General features: G+C 41.6%; 1 protein-coding gene across 1 annotated transcript in view; it reads left to right on the top strand.

Moving 5' to 3' along the window:
• Positions 1 to 24,145, top strand: part of NOM1 (nucleolar protein with MIF4G domain 1) — a 507,890-nt gene that overhangs the window by 189,949 nt on the left and 293,796 nt on the right. Inside the window, exon 5 of the mRNA XM_044065581.1 lies at positions 11,493 to 11,660. Coding sequence (XP_043921516.1) covers positions 11,493 to 11,660 — 168 coding nt within the window. The remainder of the gene's footprint in view (positions 1 to 11,492; positions 11,661 to 24,145) is intronic.

Raw genomic sequence — 24,145 nt, 5'->3', positions numbered from 1 at the left:
TCTGTACATACCTTCACAAAACACTACCACCTACCCTTATACTCCAGAACAAGAGCAGGCTTTGCCACTGCTGTTTTGCAGGGCATTCTGGCTCAACCCAGTTCCTCATAGTACCTACCACCCTATGCATAGCTTTGGGACTCTACCCATCTGTGATTACTGCAGCTGTATGCACGATGAACATAGTACAGTTTTGTACCTACCATAAATGTAGATGTTCGAGTGCTAATACAGCTGCAGTACAGGTTTCCTCCTCCTTCCCCACTTGGTAAAGGCATGGGGCCTAACAACCTCTTCATACCACCTGACTGGGTTATCCTGCTATGTTTTATTTGCTTGCTTACACTGATTTTGCATTACATTGCATTGCCTGCATATGTAGATAAGCCTTATTTATGTATTGCCTTCCTTTTGGGGGCACCTGACATCTGGGGCAAGAAAGACTGAAGAACATGGCGTCGGCTGTGTCTTATATACTCTGGCCTTACTGACGTCAGAAGAGTAAGCAATGACAACCGACGCCGGACCAAGACTTTGGAATTCGGCCGACCGAGGGACCGCCTGACGGCTGAAAACCCATCTGTGATTACTGCAGCTGTATTAGCACTCAAACATCTACATTTATGGTAGGTACAAAACTGTACTTTCTTTTGGCTCTTACTTCTTCCAGATGGGGTGTCTGAGCTCCAAGCCTTTATGGCTGTCCCTCCTTTTTTTGTTTTTTCATAAGGACGAGGTGTCTCTTGGGTCTCTTCGAACTAATCCTTTTATGCCCAAGGTACATGAGTTGAGTCTTAATCTATTCATTTGCTCACTTTTTTCCATTCTCCACATTCTGCTAGTGAGAAGGTTTTTCATACCTTGGATTTGCATACACAAATGAAATATTATTTAGGCAAAACTAAAGCCATTCGTAAATCTGAGCAGATTTTTTTTTTTGCCTTTTATCCTCTGTCTTTAGGTTTGGCTATTTCCAGGCAAACCATTTCTTCTTGGATATCAAAAGTAAATTTCTTTTTGTTATTCCTTTCATGGGAAGAGCCTTCCTTCTCCTGTTAAGGCTCATTCTGCTAGGACTAATATCCTCTTCTGGTGCCTTTTTCAAGGGTTTAGATACTAATTCTGTTCTTGAAGCAGCTACTTGGACTTCTGTGCTTACTTTTGCCAAGCAGTATAAGTTGGATGTGATTTCTAGGGCTACAGCTGGTTTTGCTGGGGCCATTCTTTATGGCTTTCTTGATGGCTCTGATCTTTCTGAGCTGTTTTACTCTGCTTGTCAAAAATACTGCAACAGTTGTATGGAAGGACGATAGTGCAGTTATGTAAAATCTTACCATGACAGTAGATGTCCTTCTCTTTACTGTTGCAGTATTCATTTCCTTCCTCTGTTCCCTTTTCCTTCTTGATGTACTTGTTAACTACTCTTATCCTTAGCCTGACGTTCCTACTGGGGCATTTTCGTTTCTGAGGATGGTACGTCAGGACGTCACCTTTATATCCTATGCCATGCATGGGGATCATATGTTTGATGTACGGTGTACTCATAACCTAAAGGCTTTGGTGTACTGTCCGGGTGTTGGACCACCCTTGGCAGTGGATCCCTGTTGTAAAGAATACTGCAACAGTGAAGAGAAGGACATCATCTGTTACGGTAAGATTTTCCACAAGTGTACTTTTCTTCTAGTTCCTGCAAATTCATATTCATTGCTTCAGTAATACTGTCTATCCATCTTAGCCTGGTCTTCCCCTTCTTCTGCCTTTGATCTTTCTCAGCATCAGTGGTTACTCATGTGATCCCTGTCTTTGCATTGTTTAGGGCCCCACAACTACTTTGCAAAAAGAACAAAGTGAATTACCTAGGACATAATTAGACAAAATCTCATGTGGTAATCTTAAAATTGTTGAGCATTTTATAATTTGGCAGGTACTTCTGTTTTACTTTCCAGCCACTTGACCATATCAAGGTGGCTGTACTTAATGCTAGAAGTCTAAACAAAAACTGTCGGACCATGAGGCCCTCCTGCATTTGGAACACATCCATGTATGTATTACAGAAACGTGGTTTAACTGCTAAAATATCACTACCTTAATACATAGGTTTTGTGCTTACCACTCATTTAGATGTGAATAGAACTATGGTGGCATCGCTGTATTTGTTAGAAGCCACATTACGTCAAGACAGATAACCTAGAGACCCTCTAGCTGAGCTTGCTGAGATTTAAATCACAGTAAATAAGGTACGCTATCAATTCATAGTGTGCTTCAGAACCCCTTCCTTGTCTCCAGAAAATCATATAACATTCCTAAATGCCCTTAATGAAATCTCTGTAGGTAGGAATGCTCTTATCCTTGGTGATCTCAACTACCCAGTTATTAACGGGAGGACCTTATGCCACCAATGTAGGACATGCACTAAAATTTTTAGGTTGTATAATTAAAAACTTCCTGGACCATATTGTTAAAGAACCTGTTGGAGAACAGAATATGATCGACCTGGTCTTAAACTTAGCACCTGTATGCAACACCCCCAAGGTAACCCCTCACAAGTCAAATCAATCCATAAACTAGTAACCTGCATTAGGAATTCCAAAGCTTTAGAATTAAATATCACAAAATACCATGACTTCACATGTACAAATCTCTCACAATTTTGTGATGAAGTCTCTCTAATTTTGAGTATAATGGTATTACCCAAAATGTTGATACTGCAGAGTTATGCAGAAAAATTGTACCCACACCCCAACAAATGTATTAAATTGGAAGTCCCAGCTGGACCGAAACAAATGGAGAGGTCAAAAAACAAGCCAGGATGGTGGTCCTCAAGCATTACTAAACTATGTATTAAAAGGAAGACACTCCTAAACCTATATTGAAAAATAAATGACCTCCAAATTAAAAAAAAAAAACATCAAACAGTTATGTAAGAAAAAAGGACACAAGAAAAATGAAGGCATCCCATGAACTAGGTACAGAAGCTAAACACTAATCCTTTTGTAGTTATGTCAGAAAAATAAGAGCTAGCACCCAACATTGCTCTGAGCTTATTCATAATGGTACTAGCTACTCAGATCCAGTAGATATTGTGGACATACTGGCAAATAAGGTTAGTGCCAATTTCACCACAGATATGAATATTCCAAATCTACTTATTCCAGATGGAGTCAAGACACCAACCATGAAGGAAGGAGCATACACTGAAGATACTCTCCAAAACCAAGAATATCTCATCCGTGGATACCGATACTATAACCTGGTTGCTGAATTAATAGCACTATGCAAGCACCAGCAGACTTGCTCCTAAACCTCTTCAACCTGACCCTTACTACTAGCCTTGTCCCATGGGAGTGGTGTACAGCTGGTGTGATGCCACTCCACAGGGGTGGTACCACAACAAACAAGCCTTGTATGCAAGGCTGGATAAAGTATTTTGACTGACCAAATTACTTGTATCAAAAATCTTATCAGACTTGTCATCCAGCAGTTTGACTTTGTCAAGAGCAGAGCCCATCATATGAATCTTGTAAACTTCTTTGAGAGAGTTACTCAGGCTTTAGATTGTAGATATGCTGTCCACACAGCATACCTCGAGCTTGCTAAAGCATTTAATACAATGCCCCATGTAAGTATAATAAACAAGTTGAATCAGCACCAAATTGATCCATATATGGTAAGATGGATAGCCAGCTGCCTTAGGGATAGGGCTCTCACATTAAGAGTTAGGGCTTGCTTCCTCTTGAAAGGATGAAAATGACCAGTGGAGTTCTGCAGGGATCTGTATCCAGTAGTCCAAGACCTATTATACCGCAACAAGTCAAACAGACTAGCTAACACTAGGACCAGAGATCTAAGATAAAGAAGAAGGATAGATTTGGCATGCAACACCTACCCTTTCTTTGGAACTAATTTCCTCTCTAAGTTAAGCAGTTTGGCACACTGTATGCCTTTAAAAAGGAGCTCTAAAACTGGATAGATGTTCATAAAGTCACCCCTGTTATGACCGACCTGACCCTCCTTGAAAAGAGAAGCTGTGTCTAAGGCTGGACACTGACAAGGTGGAAATGCCCTTATGGCTCATTTGTCTTGTAGCTCCTATGATTATGTGGTCCATGCCTTCAATGTACTTAAATGTTTTTTAGTTTTGTATGTGGCAAACAAATCTTCCTCAGTGTTAACTTTACTGAAGAAATTTTATTCATAGTCTGCAGTCTCACTTCCAGTAAATTGTTCTAGAGCCATGAAGTTGGCAGTTGGTTCATTGCTAAACAAGTGTATGCATTGACCTTTGGTAGTGGAAATGGAGGGGGTAGCAAGTCTGTGTAACAGACTTTGTTAATGGGAATAGGTGATAATGTATGTTGGAAAAGTTGGCTTGGAAGTTTTGAAGAGAAGGAAAGGGTTTGTTGACTTGTGTTCATTCCTATGTTGAATAATGTGGCATAGTACTAAAAGGTGGTTTACAGTAAGCAGGTTGTGTATTTTTAGCTAGATTGTGTCACATGAGGAAAGCTGAAGCTTTACTTCTGATCCAGAGAGTTGGATTTGGTCTTGCCTAGAAAGTTTTATACAGTTTTGGAGTTTAGTTAAAAAGTGTATTTGATTAATTGAAAATGTGCAGGTAAGTATGACTAGGATGATCAAAGCAGACGTGGAGCTGAAGCATAAGGAAAAGTTGTCAGCACTGTGCACTTGTTTGGAGAACAGGACTCATAGGAGAGACATGCCATAGATCTTTCACATCTTCTGTATGAAGAGTGAATAGTGAAGCATAAAAAGAAAAAAAGATGAGTAGCATAACTGGCAGGTTGGGGATAATTCATTTCATATAAATTGTGAGGGAGGAGTCCCTTAATAGTGAAAGTGGTGGATCAGTAGTAATCTATTCAGATGTTCATCGTGTTTCACTGCTGCAGTCATTACAGTTGGGTTTTCCTGCCGTCAGGCGGTCCCGCAGTCAGCCAGAGTTCCAAAGTCTTGGTCCGGCGTCTGTTGCTGTCACCTCCTCCCTGACGTCAGTGCGTCAGGGGTATATAAGAAGCAGCCAACGAAATTTTCTTCAGTCTTTCTTGCCGCGCGGTGCCCGAAGCAAAAGCAGTTCGCAAGTGCCGGTCGGCCGACTCCTGACATATCAAATTCGATTTTCAGAACCGAAGTCTTCAATAAAGCTAAGTACCCCGTTGGGGAAACTTTTTCTTGCCTCAGACCGATGTCAGTAAAAGTTAATAATTGTATTTCTTGTGGGAAGCAAATACCTCATAAGGGTTTTCATTCTTACTGTATTCCATGCGTAGGCCCAGATCACGACGTCACTAGTTGTCGGTTTTGTGCTAGATTTAACAAACGCACTATTAAACGTCTGTTTGATTTTGCTCGCCATTACTTTGGCCGAAGGTTTAATTATACCATGCCATCAGAACAACCAACGACCGGAATTCACAAAAAACGCAAAGATAAGGATAAGGACAGGCATCCGAGGCCCAAAACTGATGACAAAGCCTCTTCTAGGCCAGTCACCAGTTCGCCGGTTCTCAGTGAGGTGCTTTCGCAGCCCCTGATACCCGCTACCTCAGAGCCACAGGCCGCGACCGACTCCCACGTGGAGGTGCCTAGGCCTCTGGATACTCAAGGTGTTGGGCCTACAGAGACTAACCCTTCAGATGGGTCCAGAGCAACTGAGCAGGCATTGGCTTCTGAGGGTATTTTCAGACCTTCACAACTTACCATTGCAACTACAGCCAAGTCTAAAACTACATTAAAGACAAAGAAGCAAGTACAGTATTCACCTGGACAGGCCTCCATGCCTAAAAAGCAGATGCTCAAAATGGCCGAAGACTTATCCCCCTCCTGATAAAAGGCCTAGGCAGGATACAGACTATGATTCCTCTGACCAGGTTTCTATATATTCTGATTCCTCTTCAGACCAGGGATACTCTTTACCCCCCATGAGGACTCTGATGCTGAAGAATCAATTCCTTCAGCCTCTCCTCCTGAGGATTACTCTTTTGGGGAAACTTTACATACTATGAGGAAGCATTTCCATTGGGAGGGCAATGATTACTCAGAATCCATGAAAAGGCTCAGAGACTTTCTTTTATTGCCTCAGCACAGGCCCCTTGCTATTCCGCCAGTGTTGGATATTGTGGATGATGTGTTCTCTGACTCCAATTTAAATCCTGATTCTTTACCCCCTGCTCCAGTCAAGTCAGACAGGTACTACAGAGTCCCTGACTCTCACAAATTTCTTTATAAAAACAGTGTTGCTGACCCAGAAACTATTTCCCAGGGTCCCAAAGGGGTAAAGGCTTCCACGGCTAAAAATCCAGTTCCCTCGGACAGGGATTCTAGAGCATTAGACAGATGGAAGAAAGTTTACATCTCTGTAACTTTAGCAGTGAGGGTTTTAAATTGCCAGTTTCACATCCTTACATATCAACAATATTTACTGTCTCAGTTAAAACAGAAAATGAGTACAAGTGCAGAACAACCTGATTATAAGGAAATGCAGGATTTATTGCATGCAACTGAACAAGTGGGAAAGCATACTTTGCAATGTGATTTTGATTCATTAGAAGCTTCTTGTAGAGCAGCAGTTACAGGATCTGTGATTCGAAGGCATGCTTGGTTAAAAGAACAAAGTTTACCAGATCATGTTAAGGCAAAATTATTAGATGCTCCTTTACAGCAAGATATTTTATTTGGTGTTAAGGCAGAAGAGGTATTAAAGAAAATCGAGGATAAGGCAAAATCTATGCAAACAATGGAGGATTTCTTACAGGTACAGCCACCTCGATTTAGCAGGAATTGGCCTACAAAAAATTGGTCCTTTCCAGTGTCAGACAGGCCACAAAGAGGCAGATACAGATGCCCAAGAGGCAGATCTCAGCCCCAAGGCTCTTACAGACCATGACAGTGGGGTGCTTCAACCCCAAAAGGAGGTGAGGACAAGTCATAACCTTACAGGAAATAGTCCCAATGACTTCCCCCTTCCAATGCCAAACTCTTCCCTTTTGGCAGCTCCCTTGGGGGGAAACTAGCACTTTTTTCACAAAACTGGGAAGCAATCACCCAAGACAAATGGGTGCTGAATATTGTGTCTCAAGGTTACAGGTTCCACTTTCACACTTTTCCAAGGCTAAAAGGAATGCCGGACCTACCACAAAATCGTGGGCAGAGGCACAAAAACAAATTACAGCCCTTATGGACATGAGAGCTATTCAAAAAGTGCCACAGCAGGAACAAGGACAAGGATTTTACTCAAGACTCTTCCTGGTCCCCAGAAAGGACAAAGCCTGGAGACCCATACTAGACCTTTCTACTCTAAATACTTACCTGGATGTTCCGAAATTTTTACACTACAGCAGCTCCTTCCCATGTTGGGCAAGAAAGCTTGGCTTGTTACTTTGGACCTCAAAGAGGCATACCTGCATGTCCCTATCAGACAAAATTGCAGAAGATACCTTAGATTCATAGCTGGTTCAATGCACTACCAATTCTCTGCACTGCCCTTTGGCTTATCTACTGCCCCCAGAGTCTTCACAAAGTGCCTGGCACCAGTAATTGCATTTTGCAGACAAAAAGGAATTCAAATATAACCATACCTGGACGACTGCCTGATTCAAACGGAGAGCAAGGACATTCTTCTAAAGCATCTGGTGTTTGTAAAAAGGTTGTTAAGTTGCCTACGGTACACAGTAAACGAAATGAAATCAAAACTAGTGCCCTCACAAGAGATAATATTCCTGGGTGCCAGCTTAAATACAACGGCCCAGATGGCTTGTCTCACACCAGACAAATAAGGACAACTGACTCAGTATTTACATTTGATGGCAACAATGTCCCAACTCCCTGCAAGAACAGTTCTGCAGGCCTTGGGATTCATGGCATCCTGCATACTACTAATTCCATATGCCAGACTGCATATGAGGAAATTACAATGGTACCTAAAAAGTGTTTGGACTCAACACTCTCACAGCTTGGAAACAGTAATACCACTAATTCCCTGCCTACAACAGGAGTTTTCGATGGTGGGAACAGGCATGTCACCTCAACAAGGGTCAGCCTTTCACTCTTCCCACAGCCAGGCAGACTTTAACAACAGATGCTTCGGATTACGCCTGGAGAGCACACATGGCAGGAAAATGTATTCAGGGCAAATGGACCACAGACCAAATGCATCTTCACATCAATCAAAAAGAGATGTTGGCTGTACAAAATGCCCTAACAGCTTTCAAGGACCTTCTGCATCCAGGACAGTTATTATTAAAGACAGACAACACCACAGTAATGTGGTACATAAGCAAGGGGGCACTCATTCTTAGTCTCTATGCAAAAAAGCCATGACCTTGTGAAACACAGCTCTAACTTATCAAGTTCATCTGCAAGCACAATTCCTGCCAGGAAAGAAAAATACTCTGGCAGACGACTTAAGCAGAAACATCATGGATCCTTACGAGTGGAAATTAAATCCACAAGTTTTCAGCATGATAATGCAAAAATGGGGGTGCACGGACATAGATCTTTTTGCCTCCCCACTGAATTGCCAACTACAAAAATTCTGCACAGGGACTTATCACACACAAGCATGGAAAGTGGATGCTCTTTCATTCAGCTGGAAAAGCCTAAATGTTTATGCCTTCCCACCTCTGCCTCTCCTTTCAAAGGTACTCCTAAAAGCCAGACAAGAAAAACCACAGATGATTCTGATTGCTGCAGACTGGCCATGTCAGCATTGCTGCCCAATCTTAAAGAACTTAGCTCAAGGCCCAGCTTGGATTTTGCCTCAAATTCCACACCTTCTGACTCAACAAAACAATCAGATCCTGCACAGTCAGCTCAAAACCTTAAACTTGGCTGCATGGCCGATTCATTAGTCAAACAGACAACACCTCTCTCTAAAGCTGTTATGGATGTCATTTTGGAGGCCAGGAGGCCTAGCACCAGGAAATATTATTCAGAAAAGTGGAAGAGATTCTGTGCCTGGAACCAGGCTCAAATCCTTGACCCTCTTGTCCCTAACATTCCTCAGATGCTACAATACTTAACTGAGATGCTGGACAAAGGACTATCCTTCTCTTCCATTAAGATCCATGCTTCTGCCATCTCAGCTCATTACAACACAGATCCTCCTATTTTCTCTCATCCATTGCTAAAGCAGTACCTCAGAGGGGCTAAAAACATAAGATCACCCTGGAGAGCACCAACACCTACTTGGGACCTCAATTTTGTCTTGGAAAAGCTCACTTTACCTCCTTTTGAGCCAGCCAATTCAGCAGAATTAAAATATATATAATGGAAAACTGCTGTGCTTCTAGCAATAACCTCAGCACGAAGAGTCTCAGAACTACAGGCACTAATGGCAGTGGAGCCTTTCTTCATTTTTTACCAAGACAGGGTTTCTTTAAGAACAAACCCTACCTTTATGCCTAAGGTGGTATCCAGTGTGGCTCTTAACCAAACTATTCACTTGCCAACATTTTATCCACATCCCCAGAATAAAGGGGAGAGTCTTCTACATTCCTTGGACATACACAGGCAATTACGCTTCTACTTGGACAAAACAAAAGCTTTCAGAAAAACTGAACAATTGTTTGTATCATATGCTTCAGGATCACAGGGAAAGGCTATTTCAAAGCAGACCATTTCAAAGTGAATAGGACACTGTATCCGGTTCTGTTACACACAGCATGGGAAACCTGTACCATTTAACATTAGACCACATTCCACCAGGGCAACTGCCACTTCTACTGCCTACCTTAGAGGAGTACCTACCAAAGACATTTTGGAAGCTGCAACTTGGAGTTTAGTGCACACTTTACCAAGCATTACCACTTGCCTCTTTACTCTAGATCCAGAGCTGGCTTTGCCACTGCAGTGCTGCAGGGCCTCATAGCCACACCAAACCCTCTATAGAACCAGCCACCCTGACTCAGCTTTGGGATTCAATTTACCTACCATAAATGTAGATGTTAGAGTGTCTTCACTGCTGCAGTCCTGGTTACCCACCCGCCATCCCCTCTTTCATAGCTAGGTCTTATCTATAACTTTCTACACTATACTACCTATGTTGTGTTTTGCTGGTTACTGCAGGTTTTGTTTTTACCTTATTGTATGTTTTGCAAGCAATATGTATTGCCTATTTTTTGGGGGCACCTGACATCTGGGGCAAGAAAAACTGAAGAAAATGGCGTCGGCTGTTTCTTATATACCCCTGACGCACTGACGTCAGGGAGGAGGAGACGACAGCAACCGACACTGGACCAAGACTTTGGAACTCTCGCCAACTGCGGGACCGCCTGACGGCAGGATAACCCAAGTGTAATGACTGCAGCAGTGAAGACACTCTATATGGTAGGTACAAAACCGTACTTTATAGTGGATGCTTTGAGGAAAATGATGATGCATTGTAAAATAACTGGTGTAACTGAATGAGGAGGAGTTTGATGACCTTGTAGGTATTGGATGCAAGGAAATAGTGCAACAAGATACAATACTTTGCTTCATAGCTATTACATGTATGCATATTTTTCATTAAAATAAGTCTAGAAAAGTGTATTCTTGCCAAGTAAAAGTACATTTTATCAAACAGCTTCAGTGGTGTATTTGTCAGAGAGAGATGTCTCCATCGTTTAGTCCATGGAGTATATATTGTCAGCAAGTGTTGCAGCTTTAATGTAGCATTCAAAGCTTGAACAAGTAGATCAGTCCCCTGAAGCTTGGGTTATTTATTCTAATGTTTGTAAAGCCAAAAGGAGACTCTTTCAGGTTCTCCTGTTAGGGGTCACCACAGCGGATCACTGGTTTGCAGATTGATTGGCAGTGGAATTTTTATGGTGCTGAGTTGTCAGCCTGTTCCCCAACCTTCACAGAAGGCACACACGCACCTACCTGCATGTCTTATTTTTTTTTTAAATCATTGACCGCAGAGAGGACATGCAGCCTCCACACAGAAGACGCACCAGCAGAGAATCGAAATGGATAACGTCTTGCTGTGTGACGAAAGTGCTAACCACTGCACCACTACAGCTGATGTTTGTAAAACCATTGTTAATTCTAAGGTCATTGAAATAATTTTCAGTATTTAGAAATTTTGTCTGTTTGTAAAATTGTTTTCCTAATGCATGTAGAGTTGGTAGTGTCATGTTGCTTTCCATTAATACAAATATTTAAGGAACATTTTTCACGTTGGACCTATTCGCTGAGTTTATTATGTCAGAGTACTTAAATGTCTCACATTAGTAAACTTTTTGTTATGAGGCTATGTATGGATGTCATTTAGTAGATCTGTCCATGTGTCCTTTTATTCGTTTTTTGCAGTTTTCCTTTATGCCTAGATTTATTGTAGACTTTAGAGATCACACCACCATGCACTTTATTATTGTCTTTATGATTCCTTTCAGTCTTAGTACAGAAAACTTTAAAAATATAATTACATTTTGCTTAATATGTGGTAATACTGCTATTCTGACAGTGTTTTTCCTTGCTACTTTTTAAATCAGCTTCACAACAATGGAGGTGGAAAAGAAGCTCAGCTACATGTTACTTTTGAGAACATTTTGAATGCTGACCAGACTGGACGATGGTGGATTGTAGGTTCTTCCTGGAGTGGGACCCCAATGATCTCTAACGCTGATAGCATTTCACAGCTTAAACTGCCAGGAGGAAAGGTGAGCATTAGAAACAGTACCTAAATGGAAGTGCTGTCCTGTACCGTCATCTCTTTTTCTTCCATGGCTAGTCAAATTGATTTGTATGATTTATTTATTTTTTCTTAGTTTGTACATTTCATACAGAGTTTGTTTATTTTTACTGGGCACTTTATGATGGTACAGCTCTTATCTAGTTGTTACAAATTTTCACAGTATAATGAGTTGTGTTTGATCAAGTAGTAGACCTGTAGTTTTCAGGATTTTGTATATATAAAACAGATCTTTAAATGTCAGAAATATCAGTCTTTTTATTCTACTGTAGAAGATGTATTTATTTTATTTTTATTTATTTATTTTATTTAAATTTGTTGACCGGGAGTGTCCGACTGGATGTGGGTCCATTTTCAGCGGAGGCCTGGGGAGAAAAGCTCCACAGTAAAATAAACAGACAGTAGTTACATTGGATTACATAGCGATTAACAATTTAACATAGACATTTCTAACAACATATTTACAGATGAAGAACATAGTACATCAGTAGACAACTAGAATCTTTATATGTGAAGTACATAACAGGCATTAACAAATGTAACAATGAGAAGTTCCTGCTGTATAATAAGTACTAGGCTTATGAGTATTTGAGCTTGCTATAATCAAGGTAGTTAGTGGAGTGGAAAGAAAGGTAGTAGTTGGATGGGGTGGATGATATTAGAGTGGGAGTTGCAAGGGCATAGCCAGCATGTTTTTAGGTGTGCTTTTAGTAAAGTTTTGAAGTGGGTGCATGATGGTACGGAGGTAATAGTGGGTGGGAGTGAGTTCCATAATTTGGCTATGGCGCAAGAGAATAGTGCTTCACCAGCAGAGTTATTGGCTTTAGTGATCTGCTAGTGATTTTTGTGGGATTTTTGTATTTTACCCAGAATGTTGAATTTTAAGCAAGTGCATGCCATTTATCACTTAACTCTCTGATTAGAATACTGTACTGTTACATTGCACTTTATTTTTGATTGCCGGAGATGTTGAGCACTTAGCAACATTCCAACAAAATGCCATTATTATTAACCCGGTGGTGGCATACAAGGATAAAACCATGATTACTGTCCAGGCAACCCAAGTTCAGTTAGTGGCTCGGGCGACTGATGGTGCTAGCAGGGAGGATGAACAGCGCCTATCCTGGTGGGGGTGGGGTTCTTGACTGTCTGTGCCTGTCGTTCCATTGTCCTAGTTTGCAAGGGAGGACATGCACTGTGGCTACCAAAGCCCATGTTGTTATTACCTGTCCTGCATATGAGGGAGTGCTCATGCATGGATGTGGGAAGAGCATTGATGGTGCCTGCAGTGATACAGAAGTGCATGTTGTGACACACATGCCCTGGCCCAGCAATCAAGAAGCCTCAATCCTCACCACTAACACCAGTGAGGGGTGTCTCATATAGGAGGAAAGGATAACAAATATACATATTAAAGTGCAGTTTCCCTTAAGAGCACACAGAGATCACAGTCAGTCCGGGGCTGGTCGCTCCCTTGCTCTCCAGGTCCCCAATAAGACTCTCCATTGGCCCAGCTTTAGGGTCCAGATCTCAGCCTAGTGGGTAAGCTAAAACCTCCAGCACCCTCTCTGTCCAACCAGTGCTTCGTGTCCCTGCCCAAGTAGCTGACACACACACACACTCTTTGAGAAGAGTTTATACAACCACACAGACACTCCTGGGCAAGGCTGGCACAGGTTCTCCAGCTGTGCCCCTTTTTTCCAGACGATGCGGTAGTACCAGCTGCCACCACCCACTAATACTTATCAGCTACTCAAAGGCCCTTAAAATGGTGTCCAGTTATTACTGTGCAATATTATTATCCAGTTGGTTGTATAGCCCAGGGCTAAAGCTATTGAAGTGGCTTTGTACAGTTTTACCAAAGGCATGCAAGTACTCTAAAGAACTTAAATTATCTCTACAAAAACAGCCACAGTTGAAAGGGTTCAAAAATATTTAATAACAAATAGTCAAAACACAAGACAATACTTTTTACTACATAGTGCTAGTCAAGAGTTCAGAGATCACATAGAAATACTTAAATAATTCAGTAGTACAGTTCTGACATCACAGAAAAACACTTGGTCTAATATTTCTAAGAGAAACACAATTCTAAGATAAACTTACATATAGAGAAAGACAGTGCTGATGAGTTGGATGGTCAAGACAAAAATGTTCTCTGTTTCTCTCTGTTTTTAAAATCACATTCCTGGTTCACATTGCATCATTCTTCACACTTCCCTGAGTTTCCCAGGCTAACAGGCTACATTCTTTAGTAAGCTCCCACCAGGTCAGGAAGCAAAGCCATTAAGGACATTTATGCATGCAAATTCTGGCCATTAACTCTGGCCTTAAAACAATAGCAAGAATTCCTTCATCTAGCCCAGCCAGAGCCGTGTTTACATCAAAGGGTCACAACATGCTTTACTTGGTCAGTAGAGTGCACTGTTACATTTTTTCCAGTTCCACATGTAACGCTATTTTTACCATTTAAGATAACAAGCCTGTGGTTTACATTAATGTTTACAGATGACAGAATTATCTCCAAAATTCTTTCTGGCTAGGCTGGCAGCCTTCATCTATCTTCACATGTCACCACTAGGGAAGGCGTTAAAGCCAAAATGTAAAGGATGTTAATTGCTGGGATAGTTTTGTGTGAGCAGGCATCCCTGATGTTTGTCCTGTTGATCGTCCCCCATACAGAATATCATCCTGGCAGATCTGCAGATGATTCTCTCTGTCAGGGATAAAAAGAGACTTTGTGCCTTTAGGGGATGCATGATGGTTAGCTGGCAAGGGGAGAAAATTTGTATTGATAAAAAAAAAAAAAAAAAAAGTTATCGTGTGTCATAAACCTAAACAAAAAGCCATGGCAACAAATATTCAACTGAAGCAGTGCATGGACTTGCTGAGCCAGTATCTATTTTATGCACTTTACTACTGGTATATAGTTGAAGTTATGAGTACTAGTGTGACATATTTGTTAAACGATGTTCTATTTAAAGAACTGTCTGAAGTGGATAATGTGCTATTTCCTTCCTGACAGACATCTCTTGGCCATTTCAGAAAGAGCTTTAGCCCCTTGCCAATGCATATTGTGGTGTCACGTGGTCCAGTGAGGGTATGTCTGCCCTAATGTTTTCCTTTCCTTTCCTTTCTTGCTGGTCATATAATTCAGATTCAGTCCTAACATGATTTGTACAGAAAGTTCCACATTCATTGCTTAAGAAAGTTAAACCTTCTGCATGTGGTTGCATTTATCATGTCTTCATTCAGGACGTACATAAGAGATGACTTCACTATCTGAGAAAGAAGCATGATGTACAGTTTGCCAAAAGTGCTAATATTTCAACTCTGCCATTTATCAGAGATAAAAGGAAAAGATAAAGACCCAATTTATTCAGTGGGGTGGCTGAGAAGGAGGGTGGCCAGCATATGCAAGTACAAGTATTTAAATGACTAGTAATGAGAGTTATTCCACATCCTTGGGAAGTGTAATAGTGTAAGCATTTTCTTCACAAGCTAATTTTGGACACTGACTAAGTTATGGCAAGATATAAACAATGCATTTCTGAAAGGATCTAAGCTCTTGGACAGTGGAGTTATACTTAATAGTTGGCATTAAGTTGATATGAGTATGAAGCTAGCAGAACTGTACTTTCATTGAACTTCTTAGTAGCTAGAAGTTGCTAGTTTCAATGAGGCAAATAATCAGTTAATGTTTACTCCACCCAGTGTTGAATTAAATGGACACTCTTATAAGGCATTAACATTGTATGTGCAGTAAGGACCCATTAGTTATCATGAAATACAAACATCGAGCTCTTCTGATTTTTGGAAAACACACGCTCTATAGTTCTACTTTTTTGGTAGGGAACAGTTGCAGTATAGCATTTCACAGTATATTAAATTCCAAATGCTCCACTATACTTGCTATTCTGAGAGACAAGCTGTTCTATTTGATTGGAAGTATTTGACTTGGTGATTGGTCCCCAGTTTTAGTTGCTGTTGTAGGAATATTCACTTAAGAGTGACTAACCTCATCTTATAAGATGGCTGATGCTTAGAAAACAGTGAGATGAGGACATGGGTCTTCATGCTGGTGTTTGTGTCTATAAATGAGCTGAGCTAGCTATATCGGTCTTATTCTGGTTGTGACAATGTAAGGTATTGCCAACTATGCCAGGAGAAGTAGGGCAGTGGATGTGTAACATATGCCAGCATAGCTAGCTGGAGTTTTGTAAAGAATTATGTAATTTGTATAGCAAACTGATTTGTACAGGCGCTTGTGTTAAAAATGTATTTGTAAAGTTGCTTATGTTAAAAATGTACCAACAGTGCAGCCTGCTGGACAGAAAAAATAAATGCACCTGTATGCCAGACTGTATTATAACTGTTGAAATTAATATTGTAATAGAAGATACTGGAAGAGAAGAGGTTAATCTCAGTCTAACTAACTTTGACAAATAGTCTGAAATTAAATTACCTGGTAGGCCGTAAAGAAGATTGTGTCTTACAGTTATGATTGCAGCCAGAGACAACATATCTGTAAAAACAAGGACTAGGAATCCTGCTGTATTGTCCTTAGCAGTGAATTAATTGCTACCTCGCAAAGGGTTGAAGTGTTGAAATGGTTCTATGGTTTCCAAATGCTATAACACATCTTAGCAAAGGCTATATCTGTGTTTATGGCAACACATATGTGTGAGATTATAGTAAAAGGGGTAGTATGGGAACCACAAGTCAGATGACCAGATGTATGTGATGTTATCTTGTAATCCAGCTCTGAAATTATGTTTTAATATTAGATGAGACTGAAGTCTCACGGCAGTCTGCTTTTGGAACTGACAAGACATCTCACCCACTTCATCTTACCTTGCTTTATTAAGTAACCAAGGAATAGTAATTCTTTAGATCAGTCAGAAAAATATAGTGAGATTAGTTAAGTACTCCTTTTCTGTATCTGTGTGAATCTGTTCATCTGTGTTATTTTAATATTTCATGTGATTGAAACTCAGGTGTTTATTGTAAGAAGGTATTTAGTATTTCATGTTTTTTATTATTTATTATTAAATATATTTAAATCTTTCATTGTGGCTGGTCTTTTATAAAATATTTTAACATTTGAGAGTACTTATATGTATTTGGTGACACTGTGGCCACTCCTGAAAGCAACACACCATTTGTATTAGTATTAATTTTACTCAGTATAATTGGGTGCCCTTATAAGAGCCTTGGAGTATCTGGCTTTGGAGTGTCTGGTGGCTGTAACTACCTTATAGTCTGGGCAAAGGGTAGCAGAGTGAGTAAATCTTTGTCAGCCTTTCCCAGGTTTTGTGTGTGTGTGTAAATCAAATTTCAGAGTATGTGTGTCAGCTGCTTGGTGCAGGGACACAGAGCACTGGTTTCACAGAGCAAGAGTGGTGGAGGACCTGACTTGGACTCTCGGTTGAGGACTTAGGTTTATAGCTGTGCCAGTGCGGAGTCTTCTTGGGAGCCTGGAGAGAGAGAGGGAAACCCAGATGTTCTTCATGTTTCACTGTTGCAGTCATTACACTTGGTTTATCCTGCTGGCCGGCTACCCTCAGTCGGCCTGAATTCCAAAGTCTAGGTCCGGCGTCGGTTGCTGTCACCTCTTCCCTGACGTCAGTGCGCCAGGGGTATAAAAGATGCAGCCGATGCCATTTTCTTCAGTCTTTTTTGCCGCACGGTGCCCGAAGCATAAGCAGTTAGCAAGTGCCGGTCGTCCGACTCCTGAGATTTTCGTGTTCAAATTTCAGATCCGAAGTCTTCATTAAAAGCTAAGTACCCCGTTGGGGAAACTTTTTTTCTTGCTCCAGACCGATGTCAGAAAAAGTTAATAATTGTATTTCTTGTGGGAATCAAATACCTCATAAGGACTTTCATTTTTACTGTATTCCTTGTCTAGGCCCTGAATACAACATTGCTAGTTGTCGGTTTTGTGCTAGATTTAACCAATGCACTATTAAGCGTCGGTACGATTTTACATTACACTATTTTGGCAGAAGATTTAATTATGCCATGTCATTGGATAGCCATCCGACTACCGGAATTCACAAGAAACGCAAAGAAAAAGAAAAGGACAGGCATCTGAGGTCCAAAACCGATGACGATGCTTCTTCTAAGCCAGTCCCCAGTTCTCAGTGAGGCTCCTTCGCAGCCCCTGACGCCCACTACTTTAGACCCGCAGGCCACTACAGACTCCCACGTGGCGTCGTCTAGGCCGCTGGAAGGTCAGAGTATTGGACCTTCGGAGACTATTCCCTCAGATGGGTCCGGAGCCGCTGAGCAGGCATCGGCTTCTGAGGGTGTTTTTAGACCAACTCAATTATACATCAAAACCACTTCAGCTTTAAAGGCAAAGACTAAAGCACCCTTAAAGACAAAGAAACAAGTACAACAGCCTCATGGACAGGCCTCCATGCCCAAAAAACAGATGCTCAAAATGGCCGAAGACTTAATTACTTTGATCAGGGGTTCCCATCCCCCTCCTGATAAAAGGCCTAGACAAGAGACAGAATATGAATCTTCAGATCAGGTTTCCATTTCATCTGATTCTTCTTCTGATCAGGAATACTGTCTTCCTCAATATGAGGATTCTGATGCTGAAGAATCTATCCCTTCAGCCTTTCCTCCTGAGGATTACTCTTTTGGGGAAACCTTGTATACCATGAGGGAGCATTTCCACTGGGAGAGCCAAGATTTTTCAGAATCTAAGAAAAGGCTCAGAGACTTCCTTTTACTACCACAACACAGGCCCCTAGCTATTCCACCTGTGTTAGACATTGTTGATGATGTATTTTCAGAGTCCAGTCTGACCCCTGACTCCTTACCTCCAGCTCCTGTTAAGCCAGACAGGTACTACAGGGTCCCTGACTCTCATAAATTCCTTTTCAAAAACCCTGCTGCTGACCCAGAAACCATCTCTCAGGGTCCCAAAGGGGTCAAGGCTTCCGCTGCAAAAAACCCTACCCCCTCTGATAGGGATTCTAGGGCATTGGACAGATGGGGAAAAAAGATTTATACTTTCGCTACCTTGGCTATAAGGGCTTTAAATTGTCAGTTTCATATGCTCAAATATCAGCAATATATTATGTCGCTGCTTAAACAGAAAATTCTGACAAATTCTGAATGTGCAGAAAACAAAGAAATGCAGGATTTATTGCATGCAGCTGAACAAGTTGGAAAGCATACTTTGCAATGTGGTTTTGATTCTTTAGAGGCCTCCTGCAGAGCCGCTGTTACGGGTTCTGTCATCAGGAGACGTGCTTGGTTAAAGGAACAAAGTCTGCCTGATCATGTCAAAGCAAAATTATTAGATGCCCCATTACAGCATGATACTTTGTTTGGTGTTAAAGAAAATGGAGGACAAAGCTAAATCTATGCAAACGGTTAAGGATTTCTTACAGGTTCAGACTCCAAGATTTAGCAGACACTGGCCTACAAAGAATTGGTCTTTTCCAGTGTCAGACAGACCACAAAGGGGCAGATACCGATGCCCAAGAGGCATATCCCAGCCCCAAGGTTCATACAGGTCTAAACAATGGGGTGCTTCTACCTCCAAAAGTGGAGAAGGCAAATCACATCCATACAGGAAACAGTCCCAATGACTTCCCCCTGCCTGCACCAAGCACTTATCTTCTGGCAGCACCTTTAGGGGGAAAACTAGCACTTTTTTCTCAAAACTGGCACATAATAACCCAGGACGAATGGGTCCTAGACATAGTGTCACAAAGCTGCAAGTTTCCCTTCCATACCCTGCCAAGGACAAGCGGTTGGCCAGACCTGCCAAAACATCAATGGGCAGAGGCACAAAAGCAAGTCTCATCCCTCATGGACATGAGGGCCATTCAACAAGTACCAGAGCAAGAACAGGGACAAGGATTTTATTCAAGACTGTTCTTGGTACCAAGAAAGGACAAGACCTGGAGACCAATACTGGACCTATCTATTCTAAACACATTTCTGGATAGACCAAAATTCAAAATGTTGACTCTACAGCAACATCTGCCCATGCTGGACAAGAAGGCTTGGCTGGTGACTTTAGACCTAAAAGAGGAATACCTGCATGTCCCAATCAGACAAACATGCAGAAGATACCTCAGATTCAAAGCTGGCTCAATGCACTACCAATTCTCTGCACTGCCCTTTGGCTTATCTACTGCGCCCAGGGTCTTCACAAAGTGCTTGGCACAAGGAATTGCATTCTGCAGACAAAGAGGAATACAAATATATCCTTACTTGGACGACTGCCTCATTCAAGCAGAGAACAAGGACATTCTACTGCAGCATCTGGCGTTTGTAAAGAGATTTCTAACAGGCCTAGGGTACACAGTCAACGAAAAGAAATCAAAACTAGTACCCTCTCAAGAGATAATATTCCTGGGTGCAAGCTTAAATACAACTGCCCAGATGGCTTATCTCACGCCAGACAAAGAAAGGCAACTGACTACCTATTTCAACCTGTTGGCAGCAAAGGCCCAGTTATCTGCAAGAAAAATTCTGCAGGCTTTGGGCTTCATGGCATCCTGCATTCTACTAATTCCATATGCGAAACTGCATATGAGGAATCTTCAATGGTACCTAAAAAGTGTTTGGACTCAACATTGCCACAGCCTGGAAACAATAATTGCCCTCATTCCCTGCCTGCAACAGGAGTTTCGTTTGTAGGCGAAGGCTTCTCACTAAAACAAGGGACAGCCATTCACTTTACCCCAAGCCAGGCAGACATTAACAACGGATGCATCAGATTATGCCTGGGGGGCCCACATGGCAGGAAGATGTATTCAAGGAACATGGTCCGCAAACCAAATGCATCTACATATCAATCAAAAAGAGATGCTAGCTGTTCAGAATGTGCTGACGGCCTTCAAGGACCTACTTCATCCGGGACAACTACTGATAAAGACAGACAACACCACGGTCATGTGGTATATAAACAAGCAGGGAGGCACTCATTCTTACCCCCCTTTGCAGACTAGCCATGACTCTGTGGGACACAGCTTTGACTTACCAAGTACATATGCAGGCACAATTCCTGCCAGGAAAGATAAATACTCTGGCAGATTTAACTAAGCAGAAACCTCATGGATCCCCACGAGTGGAAATTGGATCCACAAGTCTTCAGCATGATAACAAGGAAATGGGGATGCCCGGATATAGATGTATTTGCCTCTCCTCACAACTACCAACTAAAAAGATTCTGCACAAGGACTTATCACAGACAAGCAGGGAAAGTGGACGCCGTCTCAGCTGGAAAAGCTTAGCAGTATATGCCTTTCCTCCACTGCCTCTCCTCCCCAAGATACTCCTAAAGGTCAGACAAGAGAAGCCAAAGATGATACTGGTTGCCCATCTATACCTCATCTACTATCCCAACAAAACAATCAGATCCTGCAAAGCCAATTAAAGACCTGAAATCTGGCAGCATGGCGGATAATGTAGTGATACAAAACGCGCTTCTCACTAAAGCTGTAATGGATGTCATTTTGGCAGCCACAAGGGCCTAGTACCAGAAAATCTTACGCTGGAAAATGGAAGAGATTCTGTGCTTGGAACCAGGCACAAGGAATTGACACAGCTGTACCAAATATTCCTCAGATTTTGCAATACTTAACTGAGATGCTGGACAAAGGCCCATCCTTTTCATCAATCAAAATTCATGCCTCTGCCATTTTGCTCATTACAATACAGAGCCACCAATCTTTTCTCATCCCTTGTTAAGGCAGTACCTCAGAGGAGCCAAAAACTTAAGGCCTTCAAGGAGATCACCAATACCTGCATGGGACCTCAATTATGTTTTGGAAAAACTCACCCTGCCTCCTTTTGAGCCAGCTGCTACAGCTGATATAAAGTTTTTATCTTGGAAAACAGCTCTGCTCCTAGCAGTAACCTCTGCAAGACGAGTCTCAGAGCTACAGGCAGTCATGGCTGTGGAACCTTTTATCATTTTTTTATCCAGACAAGGTTTCTCTGAGGACAAACCTGACATTTATGCCTAAGGTAGTGTCCAGTGTGGCCCTTAACCAAACTATTCATCTGCCTACTTTTTATCCAAACCCACAGAATAAGGGGGAGAGAATTCTGCATTCTTTGGACATACACAGACAGCTATGCTTCTACTTGAACAGAACCAAAGGTTTCAGAAAGACAGAGCAACTACTAGTGGCATATGCTGCAGGATCACAAGGAAAGGCCATCTCAAAGCAGACTATTTCAAAGTGGATTAGCCACTGCATTCGTTTCTGCATTTCACAACATGGCAAGCCAGTGCCTAAGGGCATTAGGCCACATTCAACCAGAGCAGCAGCCACTTCAGCAGCCTTCCTCAGGGGAGAGGCTGTCACCTGGAGTTCAGTGCACACCTTTACAAAGCACTATCATTTACCACTCTACTCTAAATCCAGGACACGCTTTGCCACTGCAGTTCTGCAGGGCCTCATAGCCGCTCCTAATGCTATTTAGCTCTAGCCTCCCAACCTTAGCTTTGGGATTCAACCCAAGTGTAATGACTGCAACAGTGAAACACTAAGAACATAGTACAGTTGTGTACACTTGCCATAAATGTAGATGTTCGAGTGTATTCACTGTTGCAGTCCAGGTTACCCACCCACCATCCCCCATATCTTTGCTGCAATTTATCTGCTCTTCTCTGTCCTATACAACCTATGTGGTGTATTTGCTTATAGATGAAGGTATTATATATATTTTGGTGCATGCATGTTTTATTGGCATATTTTTAGCCTACCCTTTTGGGGGGCACCTGACATCTGGGGCAAGAAAAACTGAAGAAAATGGCGTCGGCTGCATCTTGTTTACCCCTGGCACACTGATGTTAGGGAAGAGGCTACAGCAACCGACGCTGGACCTAGACTTTGGAATTCAGGCCGACTGAGGGTAGCCTGCCAGCAGGGTAAACCAAGTGTAATGACTGCAACAGTGGATACACTCGAACATCTACATTTATGGTAAGTGTACACAACTGTACTTTCCTGGATTGCGTGTGTTCCCTGTGTGCGCGTAAGGGAAATTGTGCTTGATGTAGAGAGCTGCATCTGGAAATACTGTGTGTATCTAGTTTTGTTCCAAGTGAATGTCCCACTCTAGTGTCAGTGTTGAGGATTCAAGCTCCTTGGTTATTGGCCCAGAGGAGGGGATGTCACACTGGTTATTGCCTTTCAGTAATGAGAAACCGAGATCATCCCTGCAGTAAATCACCAGTAATACATAAGTGTATAAAGAAGTGTTTGCTCATCTACATGTGACATTCTTAATTTTGCCATTGATTTAAGCCATGTTTTAGTGTATATATTGAACAGTAAGTGATCAAGAACGAATCCTTGTTGCATTGCCATCTTAATACTGTTAAGCACAGCTGTGGAGTTTTGTCCGAAAAATGCATCTCTGCACTGAGATAAGTAACTTTCAAAGAAGCATAATGCCATAGGGTAGGATGTGCTTTCTCTTACAGCCTTAGTGATTCTCAGTCAGATGAGCAGGGTCGAGAGGGGGAAGTGTGTGACTCTTCAGTTAATTCTTCCCAAGCAGAAGATTCTGATTTTGAGGAAAGTTTCTTCAGATTTTCCTCCAGAAGAACTATAATTTTGTGAGGCTATGAACAAAATTATAGAACTAGTTTCTCCTTCTCCTACAAAATGAAAGATTTATTTCAGTGGGAGCAGAATGAAATCCTTGTCTCACAACAAATGTATTATGATTCGTTTCAACTGGATTTTCTGTATCATGCATCCTCAAGTGTAGTCTGCCTTTAAAGATGTTTTTTTTTAACAGATTGCAGTATGCCTGACATTCAGCCCCCTGCCCACAAAAAGCCTTCTATATTATACAAGGTACACCAGACACACATTCTTATATGCTAATCCCAAATCAGATCCTAAGTGATTTCTTTGTCCAAGCCTTCTACTTTGACAAGTATTGTGAATGTTAACCCCTTTCCCTCTGACAAGAATTGAAAATATTTTGACAGTTTTAGGAAGAAAATATATTCTGAAGCTACATTAACTTTCAGAATGTTGAACTGCCAGGCTTAAGTGTTTCAAGCTATACTGCCACCTTCCATCTTCAGTGGTCAAAATATCTTAGGATGTCTACTTTTTGGATAACCAAACATTCCTTAAAGTACTGTTATGACTCTGCGTATCCAGAGCTGCTGCTTCTGTTAGGTTATAAAAAATATTTGCTTGGTTACATTCTCAAAATTTACCATAAAACATTAAAGCTGAGATTTTAAATTCTCCACTGGACAAAGATTTGTTTGGGCCTTCTGCTGCAGAGGTCCTTAATCAGGAAATTGATTCAAGAGGTTGTTCAGATTTCTCAGTCCTCCATTTCAGAATTCATTAAAAACTCTTCTTCCTTTCAGGACCCTTTTTTCAAGAAGCAGCGTAAGCAGTCTCCACAAGTTTATAATAAGCAAACTTTCAAAAAGCAGTG

This window comes from Protopterus annectens, chromosome 3.part0, assembly GCF_019279795.1.
Source record: "Protopterus annectens isolate FY-2018-M chromosome 3.part0, PAN1.0, whole genome shotgun sequence".
NCBI lineage: Eukaryota > Metazoa > Chordata > Ceratodontiformes > Protopteridae > Protopterus > Protopterus annectens.
Note: the sequence above shows the minus strand (reverse complement) of the source record. Positions and strands in the feature narration are given on the sequence as shown.